The following is a 23,262-nucleotide window of genomic DNA, read 5'->3' as shown; positions in this document are numbered from 1 at the left end:
CAGTGGTCGTGTGGTTTCTAGACAGATGTCTATGTGTGTTGGGGATCAAGAAAAGTCCCACTCCCCGCTCCTTCCCTGTTCTACAGCACCCCCTCCTGGGGGAGCTGAGAGTCTGAAGGGTGGGGCTGCTCCTAAGCAAGGGTTCTTAGATGTGCTTAACCCCTCCCTGGCAGAAATGAGAGCTTGGCGGGGATGGGGCGGGGGGATGCGAGGGGGGGGCGGCAAGGAGTAAGGGGAAGAGTCAGTCAAAGGGAGAAACTTTCTCGAGTTCTTTGCAGAAGCAAATTCTTGGATACCAAACTGGGTGCTTCCGTCCCTAGAGAACGGCTGGGAAGAGGAGGAGGGAGGTCAGGAAACAGGGAGAGTGAGGACCCTTGCTCCACCTGAGACGCAAGAGAAGGCCATGAGTGTGCACCTAGAGACCTGAGATTGGGCTTCCAGTCGGGGATCCCCCCCTCACGTACATACACACCCACTTTCTTCCTCTTCCTCCTCTGGCACACTTTCTCTTCTCTGTTGTCGTCAGAGATCCAGGGAGGGACCCAAGGCAAGCAGAGAAGCCGGAAACGGCAGGCAGAAGCAGCGGTGGCTGTTACTGAAGAGGAAGACCTGGGAAGAGTTGGGGTTTTTTTAATCAAGGGGGGTACCCTAACAGGGGAGGCCCCCCAACTTGCTGGACAGAGTCACAAGCCCATGGGGCCGGGCAGTGTCCACTGAGAGAGGGAGAAGACACCAAAGGGGTTGCCAAAGGTGAGGGGGAGGGGAAGGATCTGACGAGGGGAGGGTTGGGGGCTATTCTTGGGGCTGAGATTTGCCCTCCCCAGCTTGGGTAAGGGGAGGTTAAATGGGAAGGAAGATTCTCAAATTCCCTGCCCCTAGAAAATGCCCTAGGGGCGCGGGAGGATACAGGAACTCTAGAGACTTCAAGTAAGGGTGGCGGGATAGTATTTTATTTTAGAAAGTTTCTTCCTTCCTCCCTAGGTTTGTACCTGGGCTGGGATTCTGTGTCTTACTCCCCACCCCTTGAGGGAGTATCTCAAGGTGTCATGGTGGGAGGTAGGGTAAGAGGTTTCCCTCTCCCTTCCAGAGAATGGGGAGAGGGATTAGTACCCTTGCCCAAAGACAGTTGATGAAGAGCTAGGGGGAAAGACCCTGTCAAAGTCCTAACACCCCTACCTCTTAGCTCTCAGCCATGGGGGTGTGGCCAGGATGGAGATTAGTGATTTAGAGGAAGGGCTTCAGACCTCATGGTTGGAGGGGGAAGGAATTTCCCTAATTAATACAAATGCACTGCTTCCCCTTCCTATCTGCTTCCTTTCCCCCCTCCCCTCCCCAAACCCTTGCCTGCTGAAGGGGCTGAGATTTCAGTTAACCCATCTAAGCCCCACACAAACACCCTGACCCTGCCTTTTCTATCCCTAGATATGGGCCCAAAGCAGACTGTGGTGTTAGCAGCAATTTTGACTTTGATTCTGGAAACCTAGAGACGGGGCCTAACTGGAGAGGTTCAAAGTGCTCAGTTTCCTTTCGTGTTTGGGAAAGATAATAGGTCCCCTTGGGTTTTGAGGGGAGAAAATTCTCTCCTCCTTTTCCTGCTCAAGGATGCTGGAGGGGGTGGGGAAGGGGGGGATAGTGAGTCCTCATTCATCCCTAAAACATCCTCCTGTTATTCTTTCTGAAAGGCTCCAGACATATTCTAGGACCCTGGAGAAGGACACAGGAGGCTGGCCAAAGGGAAAAATCTTATTGGGGGAAAGTGTTAGTATTGGAAAGGGAGGGAATTAGGGGGGGCTTAACTCTGGGAAAGCTAAAGAAGGTGGAGTGCCAGATGGAGAGACTCTTACTGGGGAATCCTACTGTTACTCCATGGAAGGCTGAGGCAATGGAGGGGGGCTGAGATTTCAGGGGGAAGGATGAGGTTGAGAACCCTTAAGTAACAATCTCGTCTTCATCACTTGGGGGTTTCCATTCCCCTCCTCCTCCCACCCACCTGTGAGGTAGAAATCATCTCAGAAATATGAACTGAGAGGCCTGTGGGGAACTACTGACCTACACCCACAAATATTGCTTGCTCAGAAATTGGAGAATGCACTTCATTTCTCCTTCTCCCTCTCCTTTTTTCTTTCTTTTTCAGCCTTACCCTCTGATTCTTGACTCTTTTCCTCTTCTTCAGCCCTCTTCCTCTCCTTTTATTTTCCTCCCTCCTTCCCCAGTATTTTTCTCACATTCTCTTCTCCATTCTATTTCCTGTCTTCTTTTTATTCTTCCTTTGTATCTCCCTTTCTCTCTCTGTTTCTTTTCCCTTACCTCCGTTTTCTTCTCTATTTCCTTCTAGTCTTTCTTCTCTATTCTCTTTATCTTTCTCTCCAATTCTCTCCTTTCTTCTCTTTCTCTCATTCTTTCTTAGGTCTTTTCCTCCTTTCTATCTTGCCATTTCTCCCTCCCAAATATCCTCTTCTCTTTATTTTCCTTTTCTCCACCCATAGTCCCCTTGCTCCTACTGCCAGATATTGTAAAACAAAAAAATTAAATTAAATTAAAGTATTATTTTATCTCAGAAATTGTGCCCAGCTCAATCGTGCTTAGATGTGCTGTGGGGACAAGCAGGTCGTTTGCGCCGTATTTTGGGAGAGAAACGTCAGTGAAATCTGACTGGAGGAGGAAGGCAAATGGTTAAGGTCCAGGGACTCATGCCTCTGGCTTGGAGACTGTAGAGGGAGGGCATGTAAACAGAGTAGAAACAGAGATCTTGGGACTCAGGGTTTCCTCCTCTGGCAATGGGTTTCATTCTTTCATTTCCAGGCACGCCTCATAATCAGACTATGTCTCTCTGGGGTCTGGTTGCCAAGATGCCCCCGGAAAAATTCCAGGGGCTATTTGTACAGTTTCCCCAACGACTTCGGCATCTCCTCGGAGACTGGCTGGAGAACCAACCCTGGTGAGTCTGGTATAACCCTGTTCCAAGTACCTCTCCTATGTCCTTGAAATTATCATGCTGATTCCCTCCCTTCACCCCAGGTTCCCTAGATTTCTGAAGATGGATTTACAAAAGTCCAAGTGAAATTGTCTAAATTGGCAAGGGAGGTGGATTTGTTTGAAAGGGAAGGGCTGAGGCCACAAAGAGGAGAGTCAGCCCTGATTGGGGAGGAGGGGGACAAGGACTCTTGGATTTGGAAACATGGATGGTAGCAGCAGAGGAAGGTACAGGAAGAGTGCTGGGGATAAAGAAGCAAGGGGATAGATAGCATGAATTGGAGAACTGGAGGAAGGGAGTCAAGCAGCTCTCATCTGAAGAGAAGTCATGGGGTGGGGTGGTAGGGAGTTCTGTTCAAAACTCTGTCCTTCTCTCTCCCAGGGAATTCCTAGGTGGCTCTGATGCTTTCTCCTGCCGGATAGCTAGCGCCTTGCTCTCTGAAACTGTCCAGCAGCTGAAGGCTGCAGCTGGAGAACAAGGAGAAGGGAGAACAACCATGCAGCACATCAGTAGCATAGAGGTGAGCCCGCCCTGCAATTGGGGCAGGGCTAGGGCAAGGGAGAGAGGGAACTAGCATTTATTAAATACCTATTGTGTGTCGGGCACTATGCTAAGTGTCTTACAATCAGGACCCCATTTAGTCCTCACGACAGCTCTGGGAGGTAGGTCTTGTTATTATCTCCTCTTACATTTGAGGAAACCGAGGCACACAGAGGCTGACTTGCCTGTGTTCACACAGCTAAGTGTCCAAGGTTGGACTTGAACTCGAGTCTTCCTGACTCCAGAACCAGTGCTCTGTTGGGCCACTTAACGAAGGCTCGGGTTGGAAGGATGGAATGTCAGTGCCACTCGCCCTGCCTGCGAATGGCATTGGTCTTTTAGGTAGCCATTTGTCCAGGGCTCCCTAAGGGTGGGTTGTGTGTATTTGGAGCAGGATAGGGATGGAAGATAGCTGATGGCCCGACCAGCACCAACCAACCCTTCCTTGCCACCTTTGCAGAGTTTATACCAGAGAGACCCGCTGAAGCTGGTGGCCACTTTCCGACAGATTTTACAAGGAGAAAAGGTGGCCGTCATGGAGCAGGTATTGCAGTTGCACTCCCTCAGCCACTGATTCAGTCTCTGGGCTTAGGCTCTGGAGATGAGAGGGAGTGGGAGAAAGTGTCCTCTAACAACCATCCAGAGGATGAACCCGAGAGGCTTAGCGCCAAGATGATTAAAAATTGGCCTGGGGCCGGAGCAAATCCCAAGAAGAAATGGAAAGAAGATGGCGGGAGGGGTGGAGGGTGGGAAGCTGTCTTGGGAGAAGGAAGGTCTGAAAGGGAATTTTTGGACCCCATTGTTCCCTCTTCCCAAGGAGGCTACAGCAAGTCAGACATGGTGGGCGTGTGCATGTGTGTGCATTGATGCACATCCTGAAAAGAAGGCCAAGGCACAGGGAGAAGAGAAGAGGTGTATCCTCTCCATAGCATGGAGAGGGGCCAGGACAGGGAGATGGGCAGTGACCCGAGTGGGGGGTAAATGAGTGATGGAAGCATGACTCAGCCTCATGGCATCTCTTATTCTTGTAGTTCCATCACTTGCCTCTTACTTTCCACTGGAAACAAGAAGAACTCAAGTTTAGCATGATACTTCGAAGGTTGCAGCACCATGTGGGAGAGATCAGGACCCTCCGGGAGACCCTGCAGCAGGGGAGGGACTCAGGACAAGGTAGGGAGAAAGGAGCTAAGGTGCAGATATCCGTGAGTCCAGAAGGTCAAGGGGGGAGAGCCCAACAAGGCTGTTTCCCTACCACAGGCAGTCCCTGGGGGTCTGGGGGGTGTAAGTGGGGTTAGTAAGATTGGGGATGGCACCTTCATTTCTGCCCCCCAGTTCCAACTGACTCTGAATTCTTTATTCCACACCTCAATCCCCTCAGTGTGTCTGCAGAACATGATGGAGAAACCAACTAATGGAACAAGTTCAAGTGAGGTAAGTGAGGGCCTGAGGAGGTAACCAGTGAGCTCAAAGTATGGCAGAAGGGGAGATGGGGGCGGGGCCAGGACTTCAAGCAGGGGCTGGTAGGGGGACAACTTGCAGCCTCGAGGCCACATGTGGCCCTCTAGGTCCTCAAGTGCAGCTCTTTGAATCCAAACAGTTCTTTGAAATTTGGGTTCAATCAGAACTTGAGGGCCTAGAGGGCCACATGTGGCCTTGAGGCTGCAGGCTCCCCACCTCTGGCCTAGATGATTATTTGCTTGGGATGTGGGATTTATGTTCAAACAGGGGTTTGAGCTCCTTCTAGCTCTCAGCCAGACTGCCTCACAGTAAAGAAGACCTGAGATGGGGGTGGGGTGTGAATGAAAAAGGGACTTTGGGACTGGATAAGGGATGCAGGTGATGATGAAACCAGTCTCTCTGAGCCTTCTGCCTCTCCCTGTCCACTCCCTAGTCATTTCCAAGGTTACTGCAAGAGACAATCAGGGAGCTGGAGGGGGCCCAGGCCCTGGTGCTAAAGAAGATTCAGATTTGGAAGCGTCAGCAGCAGCTGGCAGGGAATGGAGCGCCCTTTGATGAGAGCCTTGCACCCCTTCAAGAGAGGTCAGAGCTGGTGTGGGGAGGGCACTTGGATCACAAGGTGATGGGAGATGTGGGCAGATTGGGAGGGCAAAGTCAAGTGGATGAAGGCTGTGTAAAAGGTCATGCTTGGATCTGTGAGCATTGGCACAGGGCTCTCAGAGACAAGGTGAGGGAGGAGGGCAAGGAATAGCAGCTCCCTGGAGACCTGTCCTATTCATCAACCTAGAGGCTAGCACCCTAGGGCCTTCTTCCCCCCAAATGGTAACTTTCTTGACTCCCAGAACAACTTCCTCTCTCACCCTGGAGCCTTTTAGTTGACCCTGCCCCAGAGTTTCTGCTCCCTTTACCCCAAAGCTTCTTTGCCCCTACTGCCAGACCTCTCAGAGTTTCTAATCATGACTCCTCATTCTCTCTGCCACTTGCTCAGGGTGGGAATTAGATGAAGTAAGGACCTAGGGACTGAGGATGTGTAACAGACACTGGAGGGGAACATGATTGGAGCAGGGTGGTCAGAAGCGAGAGCTCCTTGACACCCCTGTCCCTGGCCCCAGGTGTGAGAATCTGGTGGACATTTATTCCCAACTGCAGCAGGAGGTGGGTGGGGCCACTGGGGAGCTGGAGCCCAACGTCCAGGCTGCACTGAACGGCCGGCTGGATGAAGTCCTTCGGACTCTGGTTACCAGGTATTCACTTCAGGCATCTCTACGTCTTGAACAGAAGCTCCCCCATTAGGCTCCCCCTGCCCACCCCCTGCCCAGATCAGCCCATTGTGGAGGAGGGCAGACACCCAGGAAAGAGGGAGGATGTTGTAGATGGAGGGACCTTGAAGAGGACTTGGGCCTGAGGTAGAACCACAGAGAGTACTATGGGGGAAGCAACCAAGAGTGGGGCACTTGTGCCCACTGCCCTGGCATAGTACCCCCGTGACCCTCTCCCTACAGTTCTTTCTTGGTAGAGAAGCAGCCTCCCCAGGTGCTAAAGACACAGACCAAGTTCCAGGCTGGGGTTCGGTTCCTTCTGGGATTTCGGCTCCTGGGAACTCCAGCCAAGACACCCCTGGTCAGGGCAGACATGGTGACTGAGAAGCAAGCCAGGGAGCTGAATCATCCCCAGGGATCAGGGGCTGGAGTGTAAGTGAAGGGACTGGGGCTGGGGGACTTCCTAGGAGGGTGGGGCTCCTGCATATGGTCTACAAAGTCTGTAGAGGATTAGGAGGGATGGGGGTGCCTATTGCCATGAGGGGATGACTCTAGAGGGGGAAATGAGGGACCTACAGTAGTCATAAGGAGAAAAAACATCTCAGTCTTGGAATAGAGAGCATGGGTCTCATTTAACTCAATTTTAGCCTGGGGAAATCTGGAAATGGGGACAAAGATTTGAAAAAGGAAAATTGGAAGTGATTTCAGCCATCTGACCCCAGCCAGAACCAGACCAAATATATACTCACATAAAAATCACAGACACCCTTTTCTACCCCTGTTCTCCCTAGGGAAAGCACAGGAGAAATCACCAATAATACAGTGCCTCTGGAGAACAGCATCCCAGGGAACTGCTGCTCTGCCCTTTTTAAGAACTTGGTGAGGGGCCAGATGGTGGGAGGTGAGAGGGAGGTGAGGGAGAGGAAGGCCTTCCGGCCCAGTCTATCCAGAGGGGCCCAGTCTCCCTAGAGAGGGGGTCCGACATAGCCCTTCCCTCTGGAGATCGAAGTCCACTCATGGCTTCTCTTCTGGAATGTACCCTTCCCATCTCAGTTACTGAAGAAGATCAAGCGCTGTGAACGGAAAGGCACAGAGTCTGTAACAGAAGAGAAGTGTGCTGTCCTCTTTTCTACCAGTTTCACCCTAGGACCCAACAATCTCACCTTCCACCTCCAGGTAACTGCTGGAACATCTAACCCTGGGATCCTCCAACTTGGAAATTTTAGCCCTCGGTCTCCCTTCACTAGTCGCAGTCTGGGATTTCCCAGCATGCCTCTCTCCCTTGTGCTCTTGTCTCCCCTCTACCAAGATGGCCATCTTCTCTGTGGCTTTACCAGAAATCTCAGCCCTGTCCCCCACTTCCTCTCCCTCATGCCACTGGTGTTCTGAGTACCTTCCCTCCCTCTCCATCCCTCTGAGATCTAGCCATCATGGTTAGGTGATGATGAGTGGTCATCATCCCTTGCAGGGATATCCCACCCACTCTTTTCCCATATGGGTCACATTAAAGGGATCAAAAAGGTTAAAGGGGTCAGGAAATACTCCTTCCCCTTCCCTCTCCCCTTCCCCCAAAAAACCCACCATACCAGGGAAGGAAGCAACCGTTTGCCCAGCTATGACTCTCCCCACTAAGGAGGTTCTCTCCTCCATCTTACTTTTCTACCCAAGGCTCTTTCTCTTCCCTTGGTTGTCATTGTCCATGGGAACCAGGACAACAATGCCAAAGCCACTATTCTATGGGACAATGCCTTCTCAGAGATGGTGAGTGAGGGGGTCTTGGATCTGTGTGAGGGGCTGCAGGGATGGGTCAGAAGGAAGGAACGGGAAGGGTCAGGGGAGACTCAGAAACAGACCAAGAGTGACTGAGGGAGAGGGAGAGAGAGAGAGAGAGAGAGAGAGAGAGAGAGAGAGAGAGAGAGAGAGAGAGAGAGAAAGAGAGAGAAAAGCACTGTGTGGAGACGGGAGTTCTTTCTCTGGCTAACTCCCTCTACCTTACCCTCTTGACCCCCCCAAAGGATCGAATACCCTTCATGGTGGCTGAAAGGGTACCCTGGGAGAAGATGTGTGAAACTCTGAACCTCAAATTCATGGCAGAGGTGGGAACAAGCCAGGGCCTGCTCCCTGAACATTTCCTCTTTCTGGCCCAGAAGATTTTTAATGACAACAGCCTCAATATGGAAACCTTCCAGAACCGCACTGTGTCATGGGCACAGTTCAACAAGGTCAGTCCCTTTTTCTCTTCTTAGATCCTTCTCCCAGGAACCCTGGGAAAACACTAAACCTTCCAAAGCAGCATGCCCCTGTGGAGAGAGTAACCATGCTAAGGAAATCTAGTATCCTCATGCAATGGAAACAATCCTGCATGTAGGCAGAGGATCTGGAGTGCAAATTCTGGTCCTGATGTTTATACTTGCATGCAAGTCACTCCTATAAATTATAAGGAGATTGAAGGGATGACTTCTGAGATCCTATAATGTATGAATAATGTGGAAAAATAAAATTTATTTCATTAAAAAAATATATTTTTTTAAGCAATCGGGGTTAAGTAACTTGCTCAAGGTTACATGGCCAGTTATTTCTGGGTGTGGTGCTAAGTATCTGAGCCCGGATTTGATGCCCAGGTCATCCTGACACTGGAGCCGGTGCTCTTACTCGCTGAGCCACCTGGCTGGCCCTCATTAAAAATATTTTTTAAAAAAGTATTAATAATGTAGACTTGAGAAATAAAAATGTGTTTACCCTTGGCAGCCCTGTGATAGCCACAACTTTCTCATATCCATCCAAACCTATCATCTCCCCCAAACCACTCTCAGTCCTGCCCATTCCAACCATCTAGAAGGCCCTGACCAAGTTCCACAAAATGTACCCTAGAGTAGGGCCCTGAATTAGTTGGTTCCTGAGACCTTTTACTTATCAGCTTCATTAATGACTTGTCATCCAATCCAATAATGTGGCTGGAAGTTACTCTAGGTTCCTTTTAAAAACTGCAATAATAATTTTATTGCTGACTTTTCACATCACAGTCCCCCACCGTCTCTCCCTTTCCCAATGATCCTTTCCTTATAGCAAAGAAAAACCGTAATTAAAACTAATACAGTGATGGAATCTGACAATACAGACATTTCATCCTCATAGTCCTCAAGCTTTCTACCAAAAAAAAGGAAGATATATTTCATCTTTTCTCTAGGTCCCAAGATTTGTCCCAGGGTTCTTAAGGCTTTGTTAAGAGTTTAGGTAATGGCAGGCTCTACCTAGCTGGAAAGATGTGGAGTTTAGGTCTAGCAATCCAATTGATGAGCTACTGTCTAAAGGCCAGTCTTACTACGTGTGAAAAAATTTACTATCAGAAGGTTGGCTGCTGCAATTTTAGGCTCACAATGACACACAAAGTCAGATTATAATAAACCATAGAAGGATTGCTATTTGCTTCAGTGAAGGGAGTGCACACATCAGTGAAAGCATAGATCCTTAAAATGTTGATGATGGATGACCAATCTGCTCCTTGTCTTTGTAGATGCTGGTAAGGGCATGGGTTTAATGATGAAAGGATCTTAGAGGTCCTTTAGTCCACTGATGTCAGACTCAAACAGAAATGGGGTCACATAAGGATCCCATATTGATTTAGAAAATTACATATCGACATTATCTATGTTTTATTATATTTTATTTATTTCATTAAATAAATAAATATTTATGTTTATAAATAAATTGTATTTTTAGCTGGTTTGGGAGTATTGTTGGCTACGTGAAGCTTGGGGACTGCATGTTTGAAACCTATGGTCTAGTCTAATCTCCTCATTTTAAAGATGAGGAAACTGAGACCCAGGAAGGTTAAATGATATGTCTAAAAGCATATGGCTACTTAATAGCAGAGATGGTATTTCACATCCTCAGACTTACTCTAACTCTTTTATTTTAAATTAACATGTTACCTCCTCTTGAGATAAAGGAGGAAAGGAAGTGATTTAAAATTACTTTGACCAATTAGGGAAATGCCACCTTCCCTCAAATCAGCATAATAATACAAATACATTTCCATAACTACTTGGCAAGTCAGTTTCTTCATAATGACCCTATGAGGCAGATAATGATAACTTTCAATGGGGATGAGTACAGAATTCTACCCCCCACCCCCACCCCTACCCCCAATCTTCTCACTGAGGGTCAGAAACCAAAAATTCACCAAGGACTCAGCAAGAGAAAGACCTAGAGTTCCTAACACCACAAGCTGAATATGAGGCTTCTATCCTGTGTCTTTGTGCAAGAAAAGTCAACCTGGTAGGATGTATTAAAAAGAAGCCATGACCCCTCCTTGGCCCCTACTGACCAAGACTCTGCAAGTCATGCAGCCAGGCCCATGTTAAGGCATCCTGTCCAGTTGGCTGGTACCCTTTAAGAAGGATATGATGTAGAACTGGACATGAGACATAAGGAAGATGAAAAGTATGGAAAACAGGTCAGATGAGGAACAGTGAAATGAATTGGAGTTGTTCAACCTGGAGAAAAGAAAACAGGGGTTTTACTCAGTCGGTATATAGTGAGGGATTTTGTGGAGGGTCTCTATTATTCCATAGAATAATAAGACTGATTGCTATGGGACCTTAGCTTATTTAGTCCATGCCCCTTCCTCTTACAACGAAGAAACCAGAGTGGAATAGTCTCTTATCATACAGTGCTCATATGGGTACTGGAACGAGCTGCAGGATGATTTTTTGACTCCAGAGCTAGTGTTCTCTCCACTATACTATGTTTTCCTTAAGGGCAAGGAATGTTTTTATCTTTATTTCTGTCCCCAGCACTTAGTACAATGCTGGCCATATAGCAAGTGTTATGACTGACTGAAGATGGAATGAATTAGAATTAAAGCAGGGAACATTTAGGTTAGGCTTTAAGCTGTTGTTGTCATTCAGTTGAGTCCCACTCTTCATGACCCATTTGGGGTTTTCTGGGCAAAGTACTGGAGTGCTTTGCCATTTCCTTCTCCAGCTCATTTTACAGATGAGGAAACTGAGGCAAACAAGGTTAAATGACTTGCCCAGGGTCACCCAGCTAATAAGTGTCTGAGGCTGAGTCCTGACTCCAGGTCCAGGGATCTCTCCACTGTGCCACCTAGCTGTCCAACACTGTGGTGTGTTCCCAGCCTCCATTTTTGCATGATTGCACATGCAGATGCTGTGTTTTCTGCCTTCTGACTGTGCCCAGAATGGGCCCCAATTCTGTGCCTTCATTCTAGCTCTCTCCCTATCTCTGCTCCCTCACCCCCCATCATTTTCCCTAGGAGATCCTCCTTGGCCGTGGTTTCACCTTCTGGCAGTGGTTTGATGGCGTCCTGGATCTCACCAAGCGCTGCCTCCGCAGCTACTGGTCGGACAGGTGTGTTGTTCCTGGTCGATGGCATTCAGGAATCCCTTTCTTCTGGAGTTCTTCTCCCCTCTCCCCATGGATACTCAGTGTCCTTACAGCTTCTGATCCTCCTTCTTCATTCCCTGGTCCCCAGGCTAATTATTGGCTTCATCAGCAAACAGTATGTCAACAACCTACTCCATAATGAGCCAGACGGTACTTTTCTCCTTCGATTCAGTGACTCAGAGATTGGGGGCATCACCATTGCACACATCATCCGGGGCCAAGATGGTAAAGTCATCTCAGATTCCCTGCCTGTGCACCCAGGATTCTTTCCTGGGCAGAGGCTTTCCAAGTAAAGAAATACCCCTGTGATTCCTTGCTGCTCATCCTGTTTCATGGGTCTCTCTAGCCTTCAGAAGTCCCTCATTTCCTACTGCAGTCAGCCCCTCAACTCCATTTTCCTACTCTTCTCTCTGTAAGGATGAACCACGTTGGCTCTCACTCCCCTGAAGAACCCTCACTTCTTCTAGGACATTGCCACCAAACCCAGGTCTTTGTCCCCCAAAAGCCTTTTTTCCTCTTAGGGTCCTCCAAAAAAGAGCAAGAATCCAGAAATCCCTCTCTCTTCCTTTGTGACCGTTCATGCCTGTGCCGTGGGGCTTAATTTCCATTCTCTCTGTGTACTTTAACAATATAAACCCAAAAGTACCAGAGATTCAGGACATCTGGGTCACGCTCCTTTTGACTTCGTGATCTGAGTCAGGCACCTCTAATGGGACCAGGAAGAGTGGAGGTGGTCTGAATTGAGGAGACTCGGGGTTTTTCTCCTCCTCCTAGGTACACCACAGATTGAGAACATCCAACCATTTTCTGCCAAGGATCTATCTATCAGATCCCTGGGAGACCGGATTCGTGACCTAGCTCAGCTTAAGAACCTCTACCCAAAGAAACCCAAAGATGAAGCCTTCCGGAGCCATTACAAACGTAAGCTAGAATCTTCTCCCTTCCCTCCCCCCACACACTCAGAACTCCTGCCCTTCTAGACTTCCTAGTCCCTCCATCCTACTATTTTATAGCATATATCACACACACACACACGCGCACACACATATGCACATGTATGTGTGTGTTTGTGTATGTATACTTCTATAGCTGGTCTTCTACACTTCCTCCTACATATCCCTCAGCTACTTATCTCTAGCTCTCTACCTACCGTTTCTTTATTTCCCCATCTCAATCCCTCGTTTCCATTTCCCCTCATCTCCTTGCTTTCAGTCACCCATTCTTTCATCACCCTAACTCCCCATCCTCTTTTTCTATCTCCTCTCACCTTGTTTCTCCATTACCCAATCTCTTTGGCCTCCATTTCCCTAGTCTCCTCATTCTTCTCCCTAATTTTCTTCCATCTCCTAATTCTCCTGTATCCCTTCCACCTTAGATCCATCTCATCCTGTCACCTTGTTTTTTTCCTGACCCTCCAATCTCTTCTTTTCTCTCCTTCTGTCCTAGCGGAACAGATGGGCAAGGATGGCAGGGGTTATGTCCCAGCTACTATCAAGATGACTGTTGAGCGGTGAGTAGGGTGGGAAAGGGACCAGATACTAAGTTTGTGGTGCCCACACATTTTCATGTGAAGTTAAACCTTTGAGCATGAACTGTGGGGTCCATTGGTTAGATACCTATTTGTCTCCCTATCCTCATTCAGGGACCAGCCACTACCTACTCTGGAAAGCCAACTGACTGCCATGGTGCCCACATCCACCTATGATCTTCAACCCAGTCCTGAGTCCTTTACCACACAGTTTGTATCAGAGAGGGTGTAAGGATTTCTTTGGATAGTAGGGGGAAAGTAATAATAATACATAACTAACATTGATGTAGTGCTTTAAGATTTCCAAAACATTTTCCCCCAAGTACCTTATGGAATAGAGACTGGATTATTGTCCTCATCTTACAGATGAGGGACCAGAGACCCAGAGTGTATTAAGTGATCTTTCCATGGTCACACAAGGTTGGAGCTGGGGTCTGGATCCAGATTTCCTGACCACTTTTCCACCACACCATTGACTCTTAGACTACTAAGCAATTGGCTCATGGGAATAGTTTATTGGTAGGAAGAGCCTGGGGAGCTAGTAATGGCTACTTGGGGTTTGTTAAGGGGAGGGTGTATGTGGTGTGTGTGAGCGAGCACTCCCGTGTGTGTGTGTGTGTGTGTGTGTGTGTGTGTGTACCTCTGACTGGGTTCTTTAGTTTTCCTTTCAACACAATGGGTGTAATAGTGCCCTGGAGGGGTGATAATGGAGTAATGGAGATGGACTGTGATCAGATGGCCTTTCTGTCCCTCAGTCCCAGGGCCCCAGTATTCCCGGTACACCCTATGCAGTCTCAATTTCATGTACAGTCTTTGGAGGAGCCCCATAAAATGCTGTCCAACTTCCAAGAGTAAGTCTAATCCATCTAAGGGAAGTCAGATGATATCCAAACTGGGTGAGAGGGAGATCTGGTCACAATTGCCCCTCCACTTGATGGGGGACAGAGGATCCTGAATTTTTTTTTATCATGATCTACTATTGCTAGGCATGATGGGGCATGCTATGCGGACACTGGGGCTGGTGGATTGCTTGAGCTTGAGAGTTCTGAGCTGCAGTAGGCAAAACTAATCAGGTGTCCTCACTAAGTCTGGAACCAATATGGCTGGGGTTGGGTTGGAGCAGGGGAGGGAAGGACAACCAGGCTGCCTAGGGATGAGTAAACCAGCCCAGGTCAGGAAACCAGAGCAGGTTAAATCTCCAGCACTCGTCATTAGTGGGATTGGACCTTTGAGTGGTCCCTGCATTTCTAGCTTGGGGAGAGATGGAGAGACGCAGTCTCCAAAAAAAAAAAAAAAAGACTACCTATTGGAATAGGAGAATGAAGGCAAGACTTAGCAAACTCTTCTGCTATTCATTCTTCAGGCCCCAGGCTTGTCTTCTGGCTTCTTGTGGCACTTACTGCTGTGTTACTGATTACAGAAGGCTTTGGGATGCCTATTATGACTATGCTCATTTTTCATCAGTGTCACTCTTCTCTCCCCTATGAGGCTGAAGTCTCTCTTAAGGCAGGAACTGTATCTTACCTTTTTTAAGTCCCACATTATGCCTATACCTAGCATAGTTCTGTGCACTTAGTAGGTACTCGATGAATGTCTGTTGACTAAGGCTTCTTTGGGAGGTTGGAATTGTGACAATCATAGTGGGTTAGAGCTGAGATACCTTGAGAGATCATCCCATCTGTTTGCACTTAGCTGTTGATAGGACCAGAAGATTGAGAAGGATGGGACCTTGGAAGTTATAGTCCAATGGCTTCCATCTTGCAGATAAAACAACTGAGGTCCTGAGATGCTAGATAACTTGATGATACCAGAGAGTGGTCGAATTGGACCCGAACCCCAGATTCCAAGTTGAGTGCTGCTTCTACTATATATCTTCCTTCCTAATCTCTCCCTTCCTTATCACCTTTACTTCTGCTTGCAGACCGTCCCTACAGATGACAGTGATGGCTCCTAGAATGAATCAGCTGAACCTGACTTTTGACCAACCACATCCTCAGTGAGTAACAGGACTGTCACGGGGACTACTTTCCTCTCTCCAACCCTCTAGTCATTGCTCATTGCTGCCCTACGTCTGATGACCCTGAGCAAGTCATTTAATCTCTCAGCCTTAGTTTCCTGATTTATAAGAGCTGGACCAGAAGACCTCTTAAGGTTGCTTCTAGTTCTGTGAGCGTGTGATCTTCAGAACAGATCCCCCAAAGTCCCCCACCTTTTGAGTGCCAACATCCAACGCCCCAAACCTAGATCCTTATTTGCTCTCTTCTATGCCACCAAAGGGTTCTGATTCCACCCAGAGATCCAGCAATCCACAACCCTAACTCCATGGTCTGCCCAGATGTGAACATGGGTGAGGAAGAAGGACTAGGGCAGCACATGTTTCCTTTAGAAAACTGGTGAGTATTGGGAATGGTGGAGAAGGGCTGGTGCTGGGAAAGGCACTGGATGGAGAAGGGTAGAACCTGGAAGAATGCTGGGGGAGGGGCATGAAGGGCTATATCTAAGAGATGAGAGGGGTGAACTTTTCCCTTAATACAACTGCATCTCCCCATAAGGAGTGAAGACCTCCCTGCCTTGCTGCCCCCTACTGATCAGGACCTGACCAAGCTTCTCCTGGAGGGCCAATTGGAAACAGGGCCAGGGCCCCTGCCCATTCAGCCCCTTATGTCCACCTCTCACTATGGGCAGCCTGCTTTGGCACCTCCTTCACATCTAGACCTAAGCGCCAATCCCAGCTGGGGACCCTAACGGGAATGGGAGAGTCTGGGGTTGCTTTGTCTTCTAAGCCTTCAAAAGACCTCCCCAGGCTCCCACCAACATTTGGAGATCGGAACCTGCTTTCATCTGGAATTCCGGCCATGATTTCTGCCCCACCCCCCTAACCCCATTCCCTAGGACAGTTCATAATGAGGGGTCCCCTGCCCTTCTGCTGATAGACCCACTATCCATCAGAGTAAAGGGTTTTTTCAGGAGAATCTGCTGTGGGCATTGCAGATCTCTTACTCCCCCACACCACCTCTCCTGAAGAGGAAGGAAGGTTGGTCTGCAAATAAGAAGCCCAAACATGCCAGCACATGCCACTCTAGGCAGGAGGCACAAGCATTCCTCATGGAAATGTGCAGCAGGTGAGGATGGGGGAAGGGCACAGGTGAGGGCACAGAGAACATTCCCTCCTACTGCATCCGTGGACATAGGACCCACATGCAGAAACACAGAGACACGATTCCATATTTGCACTGTTGTGTGGGGCCAGAGTGATGAGCTGGGAGGAGCTAGTTCAAGGTAGTCTGGTGACTGGGGTTTGAACAGTATGGTGGGGGGATGGAGAAAAGAGGAGGGGTCTGTACAGTTGGTTTCTGGTGTGGGTTTCACCCAGATTTTAAGAATAAAAAAAACACCTTGTAGACAGAGGCTTTGTGTCTGCACAAGCAAAAATGTGTGGATGACTTTTCACGTACGATAGCACAAAGGCAGGTCTGTCTGTTTTAGTGTGTGTAACTTCGCAAATGCAAGAGTTTGTTGTGACTACACAAGTATAAATGTATCTTCCTGTTTTTGCATATGTGTGTATGTGTGCGTGGCTTTTGCTAGCTCAGCAAACCCCAGGCCTCAGAGGTCTCTGGTGGGTGAGAGAATAGCATTTTTTCTCCTTCTCGTGACAGCAGTTCTGTTTAAAAGAAACACTTTTTGTAATATTTGACCAGGCTACCTTCACTAGAGAGGGTTGGACTTAAAATCCATAACTGGGTTTGAATCCCACCTCACACACCCACTGGCCACATGACCCTGGGCAAGTTACCAAACTCATTCTTATTTTCCTCATCCACAAAATGGGGACAATACCACTTACACCTCCCACCCCCTCCAGGCTGCCCCAAGCAGGCTATTTGGATCATCTGCCCAATTCAGGTTTAAAAATTCCACTTGCAGCCTGGACAGGAAGCCAGGGCCCCCTCTAGTTTTCCCCTCAAATACCAAACCCTATCCCAGATTCATCCCAATGCAAGCCACCCCCACCCTCTGGGTCATGAATCCTAAGCCATAAAATAAATTTTATTCCAAAATAACAAAATAAATAATCTACTGTACACGGTGTGAAAGGACAGATGTTCTAACTGCTCAGACAGACGCTGTAGTTCAGTCCCAGGGTGGGGGACATCCTGAATCCAACCCAGGCCCTCCAGAGGGAGCTAGGGAAGGGCTGTTTTTTTTTTTCAGGGGAGCCCACTCCACCCCCAGTTGAGTGAGGGGGAGGAGGGATGACTGATGATCTTTTTTTTTTTTTGAGGGGGTGGAAGTAAACTGCAGCGTTTGTTAAATTAAAGAAACAGACTAGAAGCACAAACAAGGGGGAGGAGGGAGGTTAAGTTGGAGGGAAAGCCGGGGTCCTCTGGGCTCCCCCACTTGCACTGAGAAAACAGTTTTCATTCTCAGCTTCTGGACCCTCCCAGAATGGCTCCAACATTTCCCCTAACATCCAAAGTGTTTACCTGTTGATACAGGGGTTCAAAACTAGAAAGTGTATGAGAGATTGAGAGAGGAGGAACCCCAGAATGTCCAGGAGAAGTGCTTGAGAGGCAGAGTTCACACAGAATCCCCTTCCCTCTAAGCCAAGGGGCACCAGATTCTGCCCTCGTTCTGGCTGCCTTATTGCTTGATGCCCCATTTGTCCAATGCCCATGGAGCAGGGGAGGCAGATGGGAGGATCTGTGGAGGATCAGAGGGATCTGAGAGTCCAGGGTCTGTGGGAGGCAGAGGTCCAGGGGTTCCAGTTCATGTTAGACATCTCACTGCCGGCTGGCCTCGGCCTCCACCTTCACACTGGCCCTTCTGCCCTCCACCAGGGCTGGATGGGTCCCAGGGGCAGGACACCGTTCCAACAACCCCTCTTCAAACTCTGCAGGGAGATGGGACAGGTTAGGAAGGGGCATGGGGTGGAAGAAAGACCAGTTCCCACATGGAATCCCCAAGAACAGAAAGGAACAAAGGCCAGAACCAGCTGCCTCCTGAGCCATCTCCAGGCCCAGACTGTGCCTGGCTCCTGAGCTCTAAAGCTTTCTCTCTGGCTCTGGGTCTCCTGCCGCTGTATTGCTGGAATTTCTGGTTCTAGCAGGAGCTGCGGGGGCGAGTTGGCTATGACCTCTCCTCCTCAACCCCCCTTCTCCAGCTCTCCTCCCCTCCCTTCCCTGGGCCTCTCAGGCTCACCCCACTCCTGCCCCCCTCCCTTTCCCTCCACCCCCCCGAGGTTTCGGGGAACCTTGGGGGGGGTGGTGGTGAGAAAGGCGGCCAAAGAAACACAGGAAGCCACCTCCCAACTCCTCCCCCAGGCCTAAGCCCCCCCAGTCTCCACCCCCACTTTCCACCCACACACCATTTAAAAATACTGAGCTAGGGTTGGTGGTTTCACCTACTGCGTCACTCTCAGCCTAGCAGCTGCCCCCACCCTCTTCCCCCACCCCCTAACTCCCTACACTGAACCTCCCCACTTGGCTCTTCCACACCCATCCCTGCCCCCATCTCCCCTAAAACAACCCTGCTACCCCATCTCCAAAACAGTCCTTACTATGCTCCCCGTTGTTACATCCTCTCCTCCCTAAGATGTTTTTCTGTTCACCCTTCAGTGACTTTCCCACATCCCTAACTATTCCCCATTCCCCAACTTGTGGAGCAATTAGGCATCAAAATATAGGTTCCTACATTCCCCATGTAGAAACTTCACAGTTCTATAGGTCCCTAAATGTAAATCTGTCCTCCCCAGGCCCTTGCATTGCTCCCATCCTTCCCATAATATGCCTCTGATTTTAACATTCCTACTCCCCTGCTTGAATGTTTCATCTCCCCAAAGCACAAGGCCTAAGGAACAGTGCCAGCTGTCTCACCTGCGAGGGGTGGCTTCGCAGGCAGACAAGGGCTGAGCCTGCCCACACGGTCATGGGAGACAAGGCGGGCAAGCCGCAGCCCCTCGTCCATCAGCGTCTGCTGCAGGATGTGGCGGCTCCACAACCCATGGGCGGGCAGTGCCAGGGGCAGGTCAGCAGGGGGAGGCGTCAGCCTTGGGCACCCCACAGCTGTAGGCATGGGGCACTGGTCAGACATATGATGGCAACATGGAATATAGACTCCCCGAGATCCATTCAGCCTGCCCCAGGGTCTCCTCTAGTCCCTTATGGGCCAGGTAAGGGTTAAACAGGGACTATATCCAAGCTATTCCTGCTGCCCGGTTCCAGAGATCAATCAATTGACTGATCAATGAGCATTTATGAAGCACCCACAACATGCCAGGCACTATAGGTTCCTTCTTTACTCAACAACTCCTTGTTGGGCAAGGGTTAAACGCAAGGATTCTGCTGCCACCCTCTTATCAAGGAAGGGGCAAACAGCTCTCTAGCTCCACAAAGAACCCTGAGGGCCCCACCCCTTCAGGAAGTCCACTCTGTGCTGCTGCTGCCACCTCCACTTACCTTGTAAGTGTCCGTCAAGACTCTCCCCAGACAGGCTGGCACTATCTTCCTCCAAGCTGGGGCGGTAGAGTGGCCCATAGGACTCGGGGCCTGGAGGTGGCTGGAGAATTTCAGAGTGACTCTGTTCCCCAACCTGCAGGCAACCCAAATGAAAGAATGAACAATAGGGAGCAGGGGAGATGCCAGCACAGTTCCATAGCACCACTGGGATAAAGGTCTAGGGTCCACCTCAATGCCAACCCCATATTTCCCCAGAGAAACCCACCTCCTGCTTCAGTTTCTTCAATGGTGGCCCCCCCATCTCTTCTGTGTGCAACCTGCAGGTGAAGAGGGTTGGGGTAAGAAGGGCAGGGGACATGTTGGGGAGGGACGAGCAGGTTCTGTGCCAGGGTCCATCTGGCATTAAATGATCCTGATAGAGGCCACAGTTCAGGCACCACTATTAACAGGTCTGTTTCACTATAGGTGAAGTGGGAAGTGGCCTTTCTCTCATCCTGCTGGGGTGGGGAAGGGAAGACGTCAATGTGCTTTGTGATCAGGGGCTGGTTTTGGTTCAGAGGTTAGGGCTCCTCTGGGTAATATCCCTAATCCTACCCTTGGAGTAAGAACAGAGGATCCAGGTCACTGAAAATGCTGAAGAGGGGATCTGCTTTTCAGTGAGTGAAGGTCAGGGGGAAAGGGGTCTCACCTGGAACCCTTGAGAGAGGAGAGGTAGGTACTCTCCCGGGCCACTTGACGAGACAGGGAAAAGAGTTCTACTCTCCTGAGTAGAAGTGTGTTGTCCCTCATGCAGAACTGGGCAGCTGCCTCATTGATGGTCAACTGTAAGGATTGGGGGGCAGAGGAGTCAGGGAACAGAAGTTGATTCTGAGGGAACCCTAACCCACAGCACTCTATCACTGTGCCCAGAAATGAGACCTCCAGCTACGGTCGAATTATATTTTGACAAATAATTTCTTTTTATCTCTTTTCCCAACTCTCTGAAAGGAATACAAGCTGCAGCCCAGTGATAGGAGAGGGGGAGATTAAGGGGCAAAGGCAAGGCTTGGGAGGAGGGTCAACCTGTTGCTTCCTGGGAATGGTGAAAACCCTCCCCAACAATTATGGGGGTCTTGGTGGCACTTGGGACATGCTTAGCAACAAACGGATGGGTTTTCTTTTGTACCAAACTTTCCCCTTCTGGTGGGGATGAGGGCTTCCGTCAAGCCAGGTAGAGGAGCCAAGAGTCTGAAGAAACTATTGGTATTGAAGGAGGCCTGGGATTTTTAGAGACTAGCTGGGGCAGGGGGAGGAGGTAGGGGAAAGTCAATAAACTCTGAGGGGGACCCTGAGGTCCTTACCTCATGCAGACTGAGCTGTTTGCCTTCCCTGCGCTTGGAGTCAAAGCGTCCATAGATAATGCTGTACTTTCGGATTTCTTCCTCTTTGTGACTGTCATTGTCATCCATTTCAAAGATGTGCCCTACACTTCGAGCTAGCTTCTTATTCAGCTTGAGGAGGGACGTTACCTCCCCAGCATCTCCCCGGGGGAAGCTCCGGATGAGACGTTCCACACTCTCGATCACCATTCTAACCATTTCTGGTTCTAGTCGATCTGAACCACCTCCCACCCCACCTGCCCCAGGCCCTTCAGAGACCCCACCCCCAGCAGGTGGGGAGAAAGGAGGCGAGCTGGCCTCTTCCTCTCCACCAGCACCAACGTCCGACTCAGGAGTGCTCCCGCCAGCCCAGACTCGAGGGTCTCCACCTCCCTGGCCCCCAGGCAAGGGAGAGAGTTTCTCTCCCAGTTCTAATGGACTCTTGGGGCTGAAGCTTCGGGCACTGCCCGCCTTGTCTCCTGGGCTTCCGTGTCCATTGCTCATGCTTCCTTTTCGACCACCTGCTGTCTCAGAGATCTTAAAGAGAGGGATGCTGGAAACGGGCACAGCAGGCACAGGCTGACTGAAGAGCCCTGGGTTGGTGGCCCATTCCCTTAATGCCTTCTGCAAACGTCGGACATGGAGGGGTTTGGTGGCCATGCCCACCAGTGCCATGATCTCCAGGAATTCTTCTTCTCCTGCCTCACACAGCTGCTGAACGTCGTCCCCCCCCTGCTGGATGAAGGTCTCATAGTAGGACAAAAGGTTGGCACGCTGCAGGACCCGATACAGCTGCAGCTCCCCCAGCGTCCGGGGTAGGGCCATGGTTGGAACACTGGTCCTAGGAAGGGGCACACAGGAAGAAGAGAGGTCAGGGAAGCTCCCTCAGCTTGCCACCAGCCCCTCAGCCCATTCTTCCTCCTTGTGAATCCAGAGTTTCTACACTCCTTGTAAGTAAGGTTCATTGTTCACCTGCTCAAATTGGAGACTCTAAGCAGATCTGGGAAAGTAGACTGGCATCAATTAAGAAGCATTTATTAAAGTACCTATCATGTGCCAGGAACAACTGTGCATCCATCTGCCACAGCAAGTAGGAAGTGCTGGTGCCCAACCTCAACGGGACCAAAGGCTCCCCAGTTCTCTCTGTTTTCACTCATCTTGCTTTCTCTCATCCTGGCATTAGAAATCCATGGCAGTTAATGCCACATTTAACTGCCATGCCAGTTAAACTGGAGCCAGTATATACCTAGTATGGCCAAGCACTCCTCCCTCCCCAACATTCTCCACAAGCCTCTTCTACTGAGTATACAGTAATATCAAAACTCCACTCCCCACCCCATAGGACATCTCTCTTCCCCCAGGGCATGACAGAAAGCACCCCTCATCTTCTGCTCTACTCCTCAGTGGGTTTGAAGAAGAGCTCAGGGAAAACAGGGCCTCCCCCAGCCCCAGTTCTCTGAAAGCTGAGCTGAAAGGGGTGTGGCTCATCCCCTACCCACCCAAGCAGCACCTCCCTTCCCCCATCAGTAACTTCTAAGGCCTTGACCTTCTGTCCACAGAGCTCCTTTTCTGAGTGTTCCCCTTCCCCATCTTTGTAGTGACCTTCTTACACCCCCTCTATGGCCCCCAAAGCCTCCCAGGGCCCTGGTGCCAAGGGAGAGGAGGGTAGGGGTGTATTCATTGTTCCCTTCAGGAGCTGTTCTGCCCACGCAGACTTCCACAGTGGCTGAGTGTGTGGGTGCGACCGCCCCTGGGGCCCCCACCTCCTACCTCCCACCTCTTCCCTATTCCTATCCACCTCTGCAGAAGGGAGGAGTAGTGAATGATGGAGGGGTTAGAATAGAGGCCCTTTGCACTCAAGCTGTGTACAAAGAACCAGAAATTAAGGGAAATTAATGCATCCCTTTCTGTCCCATAAGATAGCTTTGTTTTCTTCCCTCAAAGAGGTCTGCTTCTAGCAACTGAAAAGCCTGTTTTCTTTTTCGTGCGGTCCTAAAGCTAAACCAATCGGGGGCACCGAGGCCAATCCTAAGCGATGGGGCTTGCCCTAGGGATGGAGCTTCCTAGTTCCAGATACCACCAACCCTGTCAAACTGTGCCTGGGGCAGGAAATGAGGGACTGGGTAATATTCTTCTTATACTCAGCACTAACAGAGCCCTGGGCCTCTTTTTCTACGGACTCACAGCCCCCACCCTTTTTCTCCCTACCTTCATCCCACTCTCCCGATTATGTTTTCTTTCTGAGCTCCCTATACCCGGTCCCCTTACAGAATAATTT

General features: G+C 49.8%; 2 protein-coding genes across 3 annotated transcripts; one reads left to right on the top strand and one right to left on the bottom strand.

The window, feature by feature from the left end:
• The first annotated feature begins 306 nt into the window (after positions 1–306).
• Positions 307–16,725, top strand: STAT6 (signal transducer and activator of transcription 6). 2 transcript variants are annotated; one of them, XM_069079906.1, is made up of 22 exons: positions 307–750; positions 2,803–2,938; positions 3,356–3,494; positions 3,975–4,058; positions 4,546–4,684; positions 4,893–4,945; positions 5,406–5,554; positions 6,085–6,216; positions 6,475–6,663; positions 7,023–7,110; positions 7,285–7,407; positions 7,900–7,992; positions 8,247–8,453; positions 11,510–11,604; positions 11,729–11,865; positions 12,415–12,561; positions 13,087–13,150; positions 13,283–13,396; positions 13,924–14,019; positions 15,090–15,164; positions 15,445–15,561; positions 15,721–16,725. In XM_069079906.1, exons 2-22 carry the CDS (start codon positions 2,823–2,825, stop codon positions 15,911–15,913), a joined length of 2,550 nt encoding a protein of 849 aa, XP_068936007.1. In that variant the 5' UTR covers positions 307–750; positions 2,803–2,822; the 3' UTR covers positions 15,914–16,725. The 2 variants fall into 2 exon arrangements, with proteins under 2 accessions (XP_068936007.1, XP_068936009.1); XM_069079908.1 differs by having other exon boundaries at positions 308–750; positions 13,283–13,378.
• A 472-nt stretch (positions 16,726–17,197) lies between these two features.
• On the bottom strand, positions 17,198–22,589 carry NAB2 (NGFI-A binding protein 2). Its single transcript, XM_069079918.1, has 7 exons — positions 22,531–22,589; positions 20,967–21,825; positions 20,315–20,448; positions 19,892–19,943; positions 19,627–19,759; positions 19,045–19,233; positions 17,198–18,062 (listed from the first exon to the last, which is right to left on the bottom strand). The coding sequence occupies exons 1-7, from the start codon at positions 22,572–22,574 to the stop codon at positions 17,953–17,955; spliced, it is 1,521 nt and encodes a 506-aa protein (XP_068936019.1). The 5' UTR covers positions 22,575–22,589; the 3' UTR covers positions 17,198–17,952.
• Between the last annotated feature and the right edge of the window lie 673 nt (positions 22,590–23,262).

This window comes from Petaurus breviceps, unplaced genomic scaffold (assembly GCF_028583685.1).
Source record: "Petaurus breviceps papuanus isolate PSGF00001 unplaced genomic scaffold, PetGlider_PUasm1.0 154, whole genome shotgun sequence".
Lineage (NCBI taxonomy): Eukaryota > Metazoa > Chordata > Mammalia > Diprotodontia > Petauridae > Petaurus > Petaurus breviceps.
Note: the sequence above shows the minus strand (reverse complement) of the source record. Positions and strands in the feature narration are given on the sequence as shown.

Excerpts from the sequence above, each read along its gene's own strand:
- STAT6 (XM_069079906.1), top strand. The coding sequence starts at position 2,823 with ATGTCTCTCTGGGGTCTGGTTGCCAAGATGCCCCCGGAAAAATTCCAG. Across the intron at positions 3,495-3,974 it reads AGCACATCAGTAGCATAGAG|AGTTTATACCAGAGAGACCC; the intron begins GTGAGCCCGCCC and ends CCACCTTTGCAG. Across the intron at positions 15,165-15,444 it reads TTTGACCAACCACATCCTCA|GGTTCTGATTCCACCCAGAG; the intron begins GTGAGTAACAGG and ends ATGCCACCAAAG.
- NAB2 (XM_069079918.1), bottom strand. The coding sequence starts at position 22,574 with ATGGGGAAGGGGAACACTCAGAAAAGGAGCTCTGTGGACAGAAG. Across the intron at positions 20,449-20,966 it reads AACAGCTCAGTCTGCATGAG|TTGACCATCAATGAGGCAGC; the intron begins GTAAGGACCTCA and ends CAATCCTTACAG. Across the intron at positions 19,760-19,891 it reads TGAAGAAACTGAAGCAGGAG|GTTGGGGAACAGAGTCACTC; the intron begins GTGGGTTTCTCT and ends GGTTGCCTGCAG.